The sequence below is a fragment of the Pteropus medius genome, unplaced genomic scaffold, assembly GCF_902729225.1.
Source record: "Pteropus medius unplaced genomic scaffold, Ma_sr-lr_union100, whole genome shotgun sequence".
In the NCBI taxonomy this organism is placed as follows: Eukaryota; Metazoa; Chordata; class Mammalia; order Chiroptera; family Pteropodidae; genus Pteropus; species Pteropus medius.
Window position 1 is genome coordinate 2,465,489 of NW_024351730.1, and position 13,995 is coordinate 2,479,483.

The 13,995-nt window shown below is 35.3% G+C and overlaps 1 protein-coding gene across 7 annotated transcripts in view; it reads right to left on the reverse strand.

Annotated features, from left to right (window-relative positions):
• Nucleotides 1–13,995, reverse strand: part of ATP8A1 (ATPase phospholipid transporting 8A1) — a 216,589-nt gene that overhangs the window by 74,238 nt on the left and 128,356 nt on the right. For all 7 annotated transcript variants that reach the window (XM_039845110.1, XM_039845109.1, XM_039845108.1 and 4 more), the window contains 2 exons: nucleotides 7,630–7,768; nucleotides 4,499–4,563 (listed from right to left, as the gene is read on the reverse strand). In XM_039845110.1, the coding sequence (XP_039701044.1) occupies nucleotides 4,499–4,563; nucleotides 7,630–7,768 (204 nt within the window). The remainder of the gene's footprint in view (nucleotides 1–4,498; nucleotides 4,564–7,629; nucleotides 7,769–13,995) is intronic.

Below are 13,995 nucleotides of genomic sequence, written 5' to 3' on the forward strand. Positions count from 1 at the left end.
TGTGGGATACTTCCCGGGTGGAGTTAGAGAAATACGATGTATAATTCAAGCCACTAATTTGACATTTCTGCTCTTTTAGACCCTTAAGGAAATAACTTATATCAAGAACAGAATCAGAACCTCCAATAAAGTGGTTCAAAGTAGCATGATTACAAATTATACAAATTACCTAAATTATCTATTTATTATAAGTGTCTGACAGATTTTCATCAAGTAGAGGACTCTTAATGATGTTTATGCATGAAATTCTTATTTTCTAAATTAAACAAAATATGATTAAGCTTTCAAAGAAACTCTTTTTACTGACTCTGGCAACACTGGACAATAGCTAGGTAGGTAGCAGGGGTGCTGCTCTGGCTGGGAATGGGGCTGGGTGGGCAGAGGCAGGAAAGCCAGTTAGATTTCTGTATTAGCTCTGTAGAGCAAGACTTTCATTCTGCTTGTTTGCATTTTCAACTGTAGTTTGGTTTTATGATTACTTAAAGGTTTAAAAAATGCCAAATAGCCATTAATTTTTCAAGAAGAATAATCATGTTAAAACTCAAAATGAGAAAACTAGAAAACCAAATGGTAATTTTTTTAGATGAGCTGGATTATGGGAGGACAAAGATTTTTACTACAGTGATCACCAGGAGAAAGGTTTTTCTACTTGGAAATTTAAGAGCCTCAAATATGATACTTTATATAATTTCAACATAAAAACATATTCAGCTTTAACAGTATTAATAATAATGTTTTGGTAGAAAATTTGAATTTTATAGCAATATACATCACTTACGCAAAAAAGGATTTACATTTATAACTTGCTATTTTAGGAAAAATAAAATATGGGAAAATAATATGTAATAAATGATCAATATACAATAATAAAAATGTAATAAAATTATCATTATACAAAATAACTTGCAAGTGACTGAAATACTATTTTTCTACAATATTTTATAACATCTTTATAAGTTCCATACCCTGTGCTAACCATACCAATCTTGTGCCAAGAGTATATTTTCCTCATTTTATAGGCAGCGAAACTGGCTTAAAGAAGTTACCTAATTTCCAGTTTGCCCAACATCCCACAATGAGGTTAGGGCAGAACAGTGCTCTTAACTACTGTGATATTTCAAGAAATAATTTCAGTACATTCTTTAAAATCATCACATGACAAAACACACATCAATTTATTTCCTAAGACATTACGTTTGTAAGTTTATTATCTAAATGTTAATTATTCTTTGTACTGACTGAATGGTAAACTCATATTTTATTACTATCAGTATAATCTGAACCCGTAAGATGCTTTTCTTTTCCATGGCAATGAAAAAATAAATAATGATTTACCTACAGGCATTCTAGCACATCTAATGATTTGCCTAAAATCTCAGCAGTGGATTTTATGACATGAAATCTGAAGGAGCTATGCAAAATGATGCTTCTTTTCCTGCTGAGAAGCAAGAGTACTACATAGCAGGTCTGATCCTAAAAAGCCAGATTTGTAAAGTAACCACTTAACTCATCTGCAATGCAAGAGTGCTTGGTAGTCTGGAGCTGAACAAGTTAGTGTTAATCCATTCAGCCATAGCGTTTGCCTGTGATCTTCCATACCAAACTGTCACTTGAATTGCTAAGCACATTTCTAGCCATTTTATTTTTAAAATTTCAGACATGATTGATTACTACCAAATTTAAAACTGACATACAACTTTTTTTTTTTTTTTAAAGGAAGCCCTTAATTTAAAAACACTCAGTGACTTACTTCTCAAGTATTTATGGAGTACGTACTATGTGCTAAGCAATTTGTTGAGCACTGAGAGAGAAAATGGTGAACCAAAATAGACAGACATGGTCCCATCTTACACTGAAATTGAGTATTCTCTTGAGAGTCCTATCCTGTGTTTGCACCAGTAGAAATAGGGAGTGCAAATACCTTGGAGGGTGTTTATGACTTTTGAGTTACTATCCTGGAAATTTCAAAATGAAAATAAATACCATTGTCTTAATAATACATGATATAATACACTGAATATTTTTGGCATTTCCCTTTTTTCCCCTTGAAATTACTATGTATATTACTTGATATTTAAAATACTTAACAGATTTTATTTAACAGAACATATTTATCGAAGAGTTGGAGAAACTGCATAACTTGAAAGTCTATCCAGATAGAAGGAATCACATGTGAAATCAAGCATGGCTTGTCATGCTTTTGCTTCAGTGTCACAGGTCCTACCTCTGTTTCCTTTCAGGGTCATAAAAATCATGTACCACGTATAACCCATGTTGCTGACAAAGGCCTAAACATCTACAAGGACTATAGAAATGCTTCTGCCGAGGTTTTTGCAATGTGAACAACTGCAACTCAGTTCTGGAGCCACCCTTGATGTCTCCTTCACCAGGCATCACGTGGGTTCGGTCTCTCTGAACTTCTCTCACACCGCATCTCGGGCACTGGTGACCTCATTTCCTCTTATTACGCTCTTATCCTGATCTCTTGCCTGTACCTCATGCCCTCCCACTCTTTCAAACTTGCTCATACACATCTTACCACTTTTAAGAGGCTGATGAAGTTGCTCCTCTCGCCTCTGAAGGCAAATTCTTAAACCTGGCACAGCTTTCCACACTTGACCTGAGACTACCTTTGTAATTTTAACTGCCTATGTCATTTCTTTAGACACCTTATAAATACTATGCCGCCATTAAAAAAGAATTAGGTAGCTTCATATATGTAATTACAGAACAATTGCTAAGATATATTAAGTGAGAAAACTAAAGTATAAAGCAGTGTGGGCAGTATGCTGTCATCTGTGTTTAACAACAAAGGACATGTGCATAGACATATGCATACAGCTTTTAGATATGGCGGAATATCCCTGGAGGAACGTTAAAAAAAACTAGAACTAGTGGCTGTTCCTAGGGAGGTAAACTGGGCGGCTTGGTTATAAGGCTGAGAGATACACTTTTTACCATTTGTACGTTTCCATTTTTGTAACTTGAATTTTACATTAAGTGAAAAAATACTTTAAAAAATTATAGTCCCGTGTTCAAGTTTGATGTCCCTCTTTCATGCCCCAAATATGCCCTGAACTTACTGGCAGTAACTTCCTGCTTCAGGTACCCACTTCTTACTCGATTACTCCTCTCTATCTAACCTAATGGCCCTGTATACTTCCTCCCTTAAAGTACATAATATCTTCACAGTAAATATCTACACCTTGTTTACGTATCTGTTTAGTACTGTTACTCATATGCATTTTGCTGCCCTTATTATTTGTAAGCATTTGGAAGGCGAGGCTAATTTGTAAGCATTTGGAAGGCGAGTCATAATTTTTCACAACGTGTAACTTGGATATAATAAACCAAAATTAATGTATATGGAGGTGAAGAACAGAGACAATGGTAAGCTCTAAGGAGGCAGAGTCCACAATATTTTATTTAGTGGTGTGTTCCCAGTGCCTAACACAAGGCCTACGGGACAAATAAATAAAATGGAAAGTCTTCCAACTGCAGGCTGGCTTTTTTGGTTTGTGTTGTTAGGATTAAAGCTTGGTTCGCAAAAAAGTACTTCTCCAACAATTAAAGGTGTAAGCAACTTTCATGGTTTCAAAATCATGTATTATTCCTAGGCTACAGTTTGCTCAAAGATGTCACAAGAAAGGGAAAGGCATCACAAGGCTTGTTTTGAGGACAAATAATGAAAAGATCATCATTCCAAGTTAAAAAACATAAGTCAAATACTTCTTACTCATAATTTCTGTTCTCCGCCTGACTTCTAAACACTTAACTCTGCACCCTCCCTTTCACATATTTGGCCTCCTGGCTTTACCAACATCCTTAAATATAAGATTTTCTCTGCTTTGTTCTTTGTGTCACAATGACTATTTCAGGTAAATCATCTCTCCTGTTCTGTCTTCCACCTTAAATTACAAAAAAAATTAAAATATTTACAAGACGCTTGACCTATATACTTTTTTTTGTTAATTCCTACTTTACACTGTACACTGAACAAATGTTTCCCCCTTTCCCAAATATAAATTCATGTGATTGTAGCCATGAAAAAAAGATATCCTAGGAATTTATATCAGAACATTAAAAATAAAACTTTCTTATTAGGAATGGTTATTTTGTGTTGTTCAATAGCTTTCACAGTTTTTTTTTTTAAAGACGCAAAATATATATTATCACTGAAAGATAAAACAGAATATTAAATGCTTAATATACAGTATATCCTGATAGATATGAACAAGTTGCAGTCACTCAGTTACCTCCTGACATAATGCAGCTTTTTGTCTCACAACACTGAGCAATTTCTTTTAACTGTCACAGACAGAAAGCCAGAATCTACGTACATCCATGTTGTTTAAAACAGTGTACTCTACGTTACAGCAGAACAGTAGTAGTAAGGCATCTTTTAATCTCACAAAGATAAAGTATTTTCACAACTATAAAATAGAATACTACAAGATGATTAAGTTGTTAAAGGATTAAAAAAAATGATTTTACTTACATCGAGAGAACCCTCATTTATAACAATCATTCCCATGTTCTTCCTGAGAAGTTTGCAGGAGTGTCCTATGGCCAAACACAGAGCAAATTAATTGATACAATTAATTTCTCTAGAGAGAAGATGTAAAAATGTTAAAGTAATAATACTACTAAAAAAAATCTAAATTTTATTTTTAAATCTATTTTATTAGATAAAAATTAATATTTTATCTGTTTTATTAGAAAGATGCCAGTCATATCTTTTTCAGTCTGGCAGGAAGTTAAAAAAGAAATGCTCTTGCCTGCTGCAGGAGGCATATGATACAAGGACAATGGCTGGCAAGTTAAGGCTGTCTTGACAAACAAATGTGGAAAGAGACTGTGGTAATGATTCTCAACGTCCTGAAAACTAACAAATGCATATGGAATATCCTTCGTGATGATCAACACGAAGAAGAGAAGATGGGCCAAAGGTTGTTCTCAGAGAAGGGTGCAGGAGGGCTATCTGATTATCTCTTGGACCAGTGATCCCGCCGTTTCCCTGCCCTTGGGCTGCCATCGTATCTTCTAGTTTCCTGCTCTCTCTTGCTTTTCTATACTTGCTGCAGGACAACATCACTGGCCGGTTAAACCAACTCTGCTTATGCTGAACCTATTAGCCCATAGCTGAATGTAGCTGGAGAGAAACAGGCAACCTTGCCGACCGGCTGCACATTGAAAACAATACCATTTATACTCATGTTCTCTGCGATCTCATTCCTGCCCATGGTTTTAAATGCTATCTAAATGCTGACCATTCTGGAACTCATATATCCTGCTAAGACTTCTTTCCTGAACTCCAGACTCTCAAGTCCCAGAGTCTACTTAACAGCGGGCACTTAGGTGTAGAATCTTGAACTTAACATATCCAAAAGACAGCTTTTTGGCCTCCCCCTAGGAAACCTGCTTCTCCTTTACTCTTCCTCATTTCAGTTAATGGCAACTCCATCCTTCAGTTGGTATGGCTAAAAATCCTTGGAGTTACCCCCGATTCCTCCTTTTCTCTCTCACTCAATAGCTTATCTATCAATTCATCCTGTTGTTTCTACTTCTAACATATATCCAGACCACAACCATTTCTCACCACCTCCACTATTGCCGCCTGGGTCCAAGCCACCGTCATGTCTCACCTGGATTAATTTAACAGCCTCTTCATTGGTCTCTCTGTTTCCATACTTGCTTCCCTTTGAGTCCATTCTCAGTCTGGAAGCCAAACTGATTGTTTCCTCTGCTCAGAACTGTCCAATGAATTCCTATCTCAGAGTAAACGCAAACTCTGGACAATGACCTAAGAGGCCCCGACCAATCTGGACTCCGTTACGCTGCTGACCTCTTCTCTTACTCTCCCCTTTTGCATTTCTGCTTTTTTCCTCCAGAAGACAGCTTCCCTTAATCATCCAAGTGACAAACTCCCTTTCTCTTAAGTCTATGCTCAAATGTTATCTTCTCAATGATCCCTCTGTGCAATGCCCTCTCTCTCTTTCCTGCTTTATTTTTCTTTATAGTGATTATTGCATCTAATATACTATGTGTTTTTCTCATTTACTTTATTGTCTGTTCCCTGACTAGGATCTGAGGGCCAGGAGTACAGAGATTTTGGTTTTGCTCCCCAATCTTAACTCCACTACTGCCTGGCACCATCAGCACTATCATCATTAGATGAATGAATGAATCTTATCTATCTTTTTCTAAGAACAAGATTCTAAAAGTTAAATGTGACCTGAAACCACCACCGTACCCTTCTTTTTGTAAGACCTTCCATAATGGCTATATACCCTAAGCTATTTTTCAGGATTTCTTATTTTCCTCACATACCACCATATATTCGTATTCTATTTGTAGTCACGTTTTATCATATTGTTTTTTAGGTCTACCAATTATAATGCATTCTATATTTTTGCACATCTTTCCATTTGTCTCCAACACCAGTGATAATACATATAATCAAAATTAACAACTTGTGTGGCTTATAAACTTCTAGCTAGTATTTTTTTTTAATTTCCTCTGTTAACATTAATTTACTATAAATTTGTAGTAGTTTTATATATACAGAATACTGTGATTACTAATACTGCTAAAAAATTAGCTATATTTGTTTAGACAGATGATACTTAATGACTTTCTAAAAATACAGTTTTATATCATGAACAACTCTGAAATGGTTTAACTTTGGGATAGTTCTGTATGTGATTCATATCATTAATGTCTAGAGGTTAAGTCTATGTCAGGGTTTACAGTGCTCAGGAAACCTACTATTACTGAATTTGGAAAAAAAGGAGTGACATCTTTCATATTATTGGGACTATAGGCCTCTAACACCAATATCAACTTTCTTCTCAGTAAGACTCCTGTTATGCACATGTTTAAGCCTTAACCCACAGTATGACTGCATTTTGAGGTAGGGCCTTAAGAAGTTAAAGTTAAGTGAGGTCTAATAGGACTGGTGTCATTATAGGAGGAAGAAGAGATAAGAAGAATGCACATCCACAGAAGAAAGACCACGTGAGGACACAGTGAGAAGGTGGCCATTTGCAAGACAGAAATCTGAGAGGCCTCAGGAGAAATCAAACCTGCTGACACTTTGATCTTGGACTTCTCAGAACTATGAGAAAATATATTTCTGTTGTTTAAGTTACCCAGTCTGTGGTATTCTGTTATGGCAGTCTGAGCTCATATAACCTTTTTCAAAAAATTGGAACTGTAGGATAAATGGAAACTGGCAACCTTCTTACTTTCTATCTCAGAAATAACCATTGGGCACATAAACAAGTGTTAATACATAGCCTGCCATAATCCTAATCTCTAGACTTTCATAGACAACTGCAGAAATGTTATCTATACGTTCCAGTTGTGGATGGAATGTGGGGGTCAGCAGGGATACAATAGCAAGAGAGGGTATTAAGTGGTTTCAAGAGCTAAAGTTTGGCTGTGTATATAACCACTGCAATTTTAAAGGGGCACTGTGGCCTAAGTAGATAATTAAATCCAATAATATAAATATGGAAAATTTAAAATACCAAATCTTTCAAATCTTGATATATTTTAAATTTATCTTATAAAATCTATTGACCTGTTAAAAAGTATCACAATTTAAGTTTGAATGAGGTGAATTACCAATGTTAATGGCAGTTTCTTGCTTGTCCCCTGTAAGGATCCAGATTTTGATGTCTGCTTTCATTAGAGTTTCTATGGTTTCAGGCACTTGATCTTGTAACTTATCCTCAATGGCTGTAGCTCCAAGTAGCTGAAGATTCTAGGGGAAATACGTGGCAAACATTTTAAGAAGAAAACCAGTTTAGATTCTTTAAGAACAAAAAAATTGAACTGTATATATGCTTTTAAAACAAAGATTAATGATAATTCATGGACTGTGGTGAAAATTCCAACTATTTCGTGGTGTTTTCTTTCTTAAGCACTCTTAACTTTCATCCAGTACTTTTTGCATGAGACTGAGGCTACTTATCTTACCTTACTTCTCTCTAAGTTAAGAAACTTTCTAAAAACAACAACGATATAGAAGCGGGTGGGGAATCAAAAGTCCGTTTAAAATAAACAGGTAGCTACTAAAAACAAAACATAAAACAAGAAGCCATTTTGCTGACAAGCTTGAAAAAGAATAAGGATATATGCTGATACTATTAAATTGTAATTTGATGCAGTGTCAGGAAATGTATACACATGATACAATTAGAAATGATGAAGAAGAGATCAATAAACAAAGTGATAGCATTAGTTTCTGTAAAAAAAGAACGGGTTGAGTGTTTTTCAAATTGTTTCACATTTGCATAGTAGAAGTTCAGAGTGCATTAAAGATCTCTTGCTTGTTAGATGGTATCTTTTAGACGAGATTGAAAAGAAGCAATATGCTCTATGGAAAGCTGTTCTAATCTCTCACAAAGAAGAATGGTTTCTATTCTCATCTTCCTAAATAGAGGAAAAAAGAGAACAAACTAGACCGTTAGAGAAATCTGGCTTGCCAGGTGGACACAGGTAATAGTGTTCTTGGTCTTAAATCATTGAAATGCACAGTGATGGACTAAGATTTAAACTTTTCTTTCCATCATGTGAGCGGGCATTGTCACTAGCTGGGCATCCTTCCGAAGGGTTCTGCAAGTCACAACCAATGCTCAGTCTTATCCCATTTTCCCCATGTTCTAACCTCCAGCACGATCCATTTCAGCATTTATCTTTCTTCTCAACCTTTATTTCCCTTTCTGCCTTCATTTCTTATTTAAAATATAATACAAGGAAAGAATAGGTACAAGGGAAACTAAGTGCTAAGGATAGTGGCTGGGTTGGTAATAACAAAGAAAGCATTCCATCTCCTATTTTCCCCTAACGTTAAGTTCTGTTTACTTATCACCAAAATGGAAGTCTAAAATTAGTCCCAAGTCTTGGTAGGCATGGAAAATAAAATTGAATATATATATATAAATGAATGTGTGTGTTTGTGTAGTTTACAATAATTAGGAATGATTCGGGCTACAAATAGAAAAATTCTGACATACAATGGCTTAAGTAAAGATTTAGTTTTCCTTTTATAAGGAGCATTGAAGTAGGTAGTTGTGGGTATCAGATTTGTGGTACAACCATATCTTAACTCATTCTCCGGATTTCTCTCAATGTCTCAAGGCAGCTGTCACAGCTAGAATTATAACAGCCACAAAGAAGGGAGTAATACCAACTGTATCTCTTATTTGAAAAGCAAAAATGTTTCTAAAAGTCCTCAGCATATTTCCAAATATGACCAACTGACCAGACTGTGTTACATGACCAACACTAATTATTATTATTTAGCTTTTCCAGCCTTCACAGTGGCAGTGACAGGCAGAGTGGGGTGGGAATGATGTTATATTAGCCAGCTGGCAGTCTTTGGCACATGCTTAAATACAGGTGAGCATATATATGCATTAGTATTTGTATGTCCATGCATGCATATGTGTATGAGTATGTGTACAGATACACACAGATCTCCTACTGCCTTGCCTCAAGAAACCTGCCTCATCTTGTAAGGCCAAACTCAATACTTACTGCTTCTTTGAAGCTTTCCTTTACATATTAAAACAAGTTTTACCCTCTGCTGTGCTCTGATAGAACTTTGCTCTTGTTCTTCTTTACACATATTAATTTGTCATATTAAGATTAGCTGTTTAAATGTACGACTCTGGTAGTTTTGTTCAAGTTTGAGTAGGGACCATGTCTTGTTCATCTTTACATTAGTACGTTTGCTGAATGAGTGAATGACCAAAAAAAAAAAGAAAAATCCCAAATCCAAATTTTATTAAGTATTGTTGCACTCTAGACCATTTTCTTTTCAACATATTCCAAATAACTTATACAGCTATTAGAAGAATTTGCATGACTTCTTAATATACAAAATATAAGTTGGGAAGGCAAATTTCCTTCTTTAAAGGGACAGTATTATTTTATTATCTTTAATGGGAAGCAGATTTGAAATCTATCATAGTCTGATGAATAATTATCATCAAGATGTTCAAGACTGAAAAGGAAGAATAGTTCAGCATCAACTATGCCAACATCATAATTGTTGTATTTCAACGTTTAAACAAGACAATAGTTCTATCAGTTCTTTCAGCTACTTTTAGGGCATTTGCAGCTAAATCATTCTGGCCCACATCCCAGCAAAGATCAGGATGTAGCTGTGTTCAAATGCTAAATATTCTACGGAAGGCATGATAAGATTTTAAAATGATCATGGGAATAGTTCAGTAATACCAGCTCTCAAAATTTTCTAAAATAAAAAATTATTTTTTATAATGTTTCATAAAACTCCGGGGTAGATAATGTGCGAGCCAAGATGTGAATGCATTCATTAGAAATATATAAACAAGTATATTTGTATATTTCCTAGCTTTATTCTAAGGGGATAAATGAGTTCAGCAAGTACACAGGTATGTATTACCATGCACAAATCTAATAAAAATAAAACAACTGCACTGGGGAGATCCCACTGAAAATATTTTAAAGAAGGAAAGCACCTGGTTTTGCACAGGTGAAAAAAAATTTTTTTTTTGAACCAGGCAAAAACAATAAAGTTACAAGGAAGGTTAACTTGGAGTGTGTTGTTGGCTATGATATCAGGAATTTCTAAAAAAGGATAATGAAATATTTCTGAATATTCAGCAAAACTATAATGGGTCCACTTTGATGCCTATAAAGGAAACACTGTGTTCCAAAGCCTGTTAACTTTCCCTTTACCTTAAGAGCTCACTCATTTTAGTGGAAGTCTCTGCAGTCTCTTTTCCTTTGGGTCTGGTGTCATTTATTGTGAGATTAGCATCTTGAGTAATAGGCTGTTCTACCTCTGGAAATTAATATCTTTAGCTACGTATGACATTAGAAAAAAAGATTTGAACTTTGCATGCTTTTCCTGATCATAACACAAGAGTGTTTAGGCTGTAATCAATTTCACCTCAAACATGTATTACCTTACACAGATGGCCACTAATGGGCACTATGGGAATTACATATTCAACAACTGTTGAAACATGATAAAATTCCCATGGCATTTATGGAATTAAAAAAAAAACAAAAAACAAACCCAAACACTAATTTTAGTTTCAAAATGTCACTATGCCAAAAGTTGTAAAAGTTTCAAGTTGATGACTCTTTGACATAATATAGATTTAGCTATCATTGAAAAATCATGAAATAATACTTATTTACCTAGTAAAGCCCTCAATAATCTTATTTTCTTTTCCCCGTGTTTATAATGTATGTAGAGTCTAAAAAAGGCATATAAATGTAAAATTTCTACCCTAGCGAAGATAAAAAGTTCCAGACAGAGTATTTAAAAACTGTATGGTAAAATGTATTATGGCAGATTTATACTTTTTTTTTTTTTTTTGGCAACACATGTATATTTTGCTAAATAACAGAACCTAGTGACCTATTTCCTTATTAGCAAATATTTGTTAGTGCTTAGGTTTTGTATTTTTAAAAAGTTTGTGATATGTTCCTAAAGAAGAAAAGTATAAGTAAATTTATATCAACTTAGGCTTCCGATTACAACATGGACTATTTGGTAAAAGTCCCTTTAAAGACAAATAATATCGATAAGCAAAGTTTTACCACATTAGTAAATATGGATAAAATATTTGTAACATTTGGTAACCTTTATTTCAACATAAAATATGATTGTGACTAGGAATATGAAGAAATATTTTCTTAACAGAGAAAATGTATGAGACACTGCTAAGTGCTTCACATTTACTAATTCAGTTAATCGCTTCTGGGAGATTGAGTAAATTTTCTAAGGTCAAACAGAGGTACAGCTGAACTATAATGGTAAAATCAAAACCCCCAGCACAGCCAAAGTCAGCAAATGGGAATTAAAACAGATTAAATGAAAGTTAGAATTTTATTCTAGTCATCAGGTTTTTTAACTTGTCTCTGTTCTTCAGTCTTTAGTAATACTTTCTTGCTACGAATGGTGTACCTATCTCACCAGCCAGGAGCACCTATCTCCCTGTTTCCATATGTAGGCCCTAGAGTCACATTTAGGGACAGGCTCCATTCTACAACGCTGGCTCTCAAAGGCTGCTGGACTCCTCTCTGTTCTACATCCTACTGGGCATCATCCACTCATTTCTTTTTCTTCTCAACATCTTTTTACTGCACAATGGATTTTATTTAAAAGAATACAACCTCATACTTCTTGGCTTTCAGCTTAAGCTGGGCGATAGTACACTGAGTATTAAATCACTGGAATGGCTGACTGGCCTGCAACCAGTTAGTTTTTTCAAGGCCAAGAAACAGGTTTCAAGTTGGTGCTTCTTGAACCACAGAAATCATATGTGAACTCTCATCCACCCAAGGGTTTGCCAAATAAGACCAGGATTCACACATCCAGATGAAAAGCATCAGAGTTTGAGAGACGATTGGGCGTAGCCTGCAAAAACAACACATCCATCTTATCTGAGTGAGGAGACAGCAATACCCAGTGTGGGAAATCTACCACGAAGCATTCCTAATAAGGAATTCACCAGGCCAGAAGGGAGAAGCTTGTACTTGGAAGTCCAGTGAAATCTGAAGTACTTTAAACAGGAGGATAACAGGAACAAATTGAGGGAAAATCATGAAAAACATATTTCCGCTTTCATTTCAAAGGAAAATAGAATATATGAGAGCACACAGAGGCTGCCTCATTTCCTCAGTGGACCTGTCCTGAACCATCAAGGCTTCACAGCCCCAAGTGCCATCTAGTGATTACAAAGCTACTCATTTGGTTACGTTTAATTTTCATGTCTACAGCATTTTACATACATTCTTGCTTTCTTCTAAACCCAGCTGGCAGAATAATATGGAATGAAGAAAGAACTGAGATTTGAATTCCTATTCTACTCACCACTGGATATATGTCTTTCAACAAGTACCTTAACTTACCTATGAATTTCTGCATCGGCAAGTTAAGGCCAATTTCATAGGGTTGTTCCAAAATTAGATTAGCCCCCTCAAACCGTTTTTTTGTGTGTGTGTAGAATGTCAGGAAAAAATGTTGAGTACTTATCTTTGACACTGCTATATTTTTTTGTAGAACATATTTGTTCTGTTAATATTATGTACATTGCAAAATGCAAAAACAAATTATAAAGGAGATGTGATCAAACGTAAGCAGAAACAGAAGCTGTAGCATTTCCTTGTTTACCTAATGGATTATCTTGTGTATCTCACTTTAGAGGCCCCTGAACTAAGCAATCAGGGTAAAGAGCAGAGGACTTGAAGCTTAGTATATGCTCAAAAAGTGGCAGGTCTTATTAGCAGATGACTTGAAAGACTGCAAATGTTTTTAAGCAAACAGTAAAATAGGAAACTACTGGAATTTTAAACCACCAAATCACCAGTACATCATGCAAATTTTCATCTAGTACATTTCACTTTTTAGTACAAATGAAAGTGATATTTGCAGCTACTAAGAATAGAAGTAGCAGTTCTATCGGAAAAAGCATTCCATTCTAATACAGAAGTTACTGTGAAATTGGCAGTCATAAATGTTCACGAAAAGTCCTGTTTTCTATTAAGTTTTATATTTCTTTAGGAATCCTCTAAACCACTCATTGCCACATGTTGCAAAAGTCGCTAAACTGTTGTATTTAGTCACACTGAGTGTAATGGTTGATCTATATTATACCACATCAAGGCAGTCTTTAAAAAGTCCCAGAAATATCAACAATATTTTGAGGAGGAGTAAAGAAAATAATGTAAAAATCATCACTACCTCACTGTTCAACCTTAGTGCTCTCAGTACTCAGGGCATTACGCCCTGTTGAAATTATATTTTTCAGTTTACAAGTTTACTGCCTATCTCCCACCACTAAAATAAAGCAGAGGTTTCTCTATCCTTTTCCCATGCTGTGCCCCAGAGCCCAGAACACAGTCTGCCATGTGTTCGGGCATTTGTTGTTGAATCTTTCCAATCATGTGCTTCTCACATGCACATATTAAAAAACTTGTGAGACA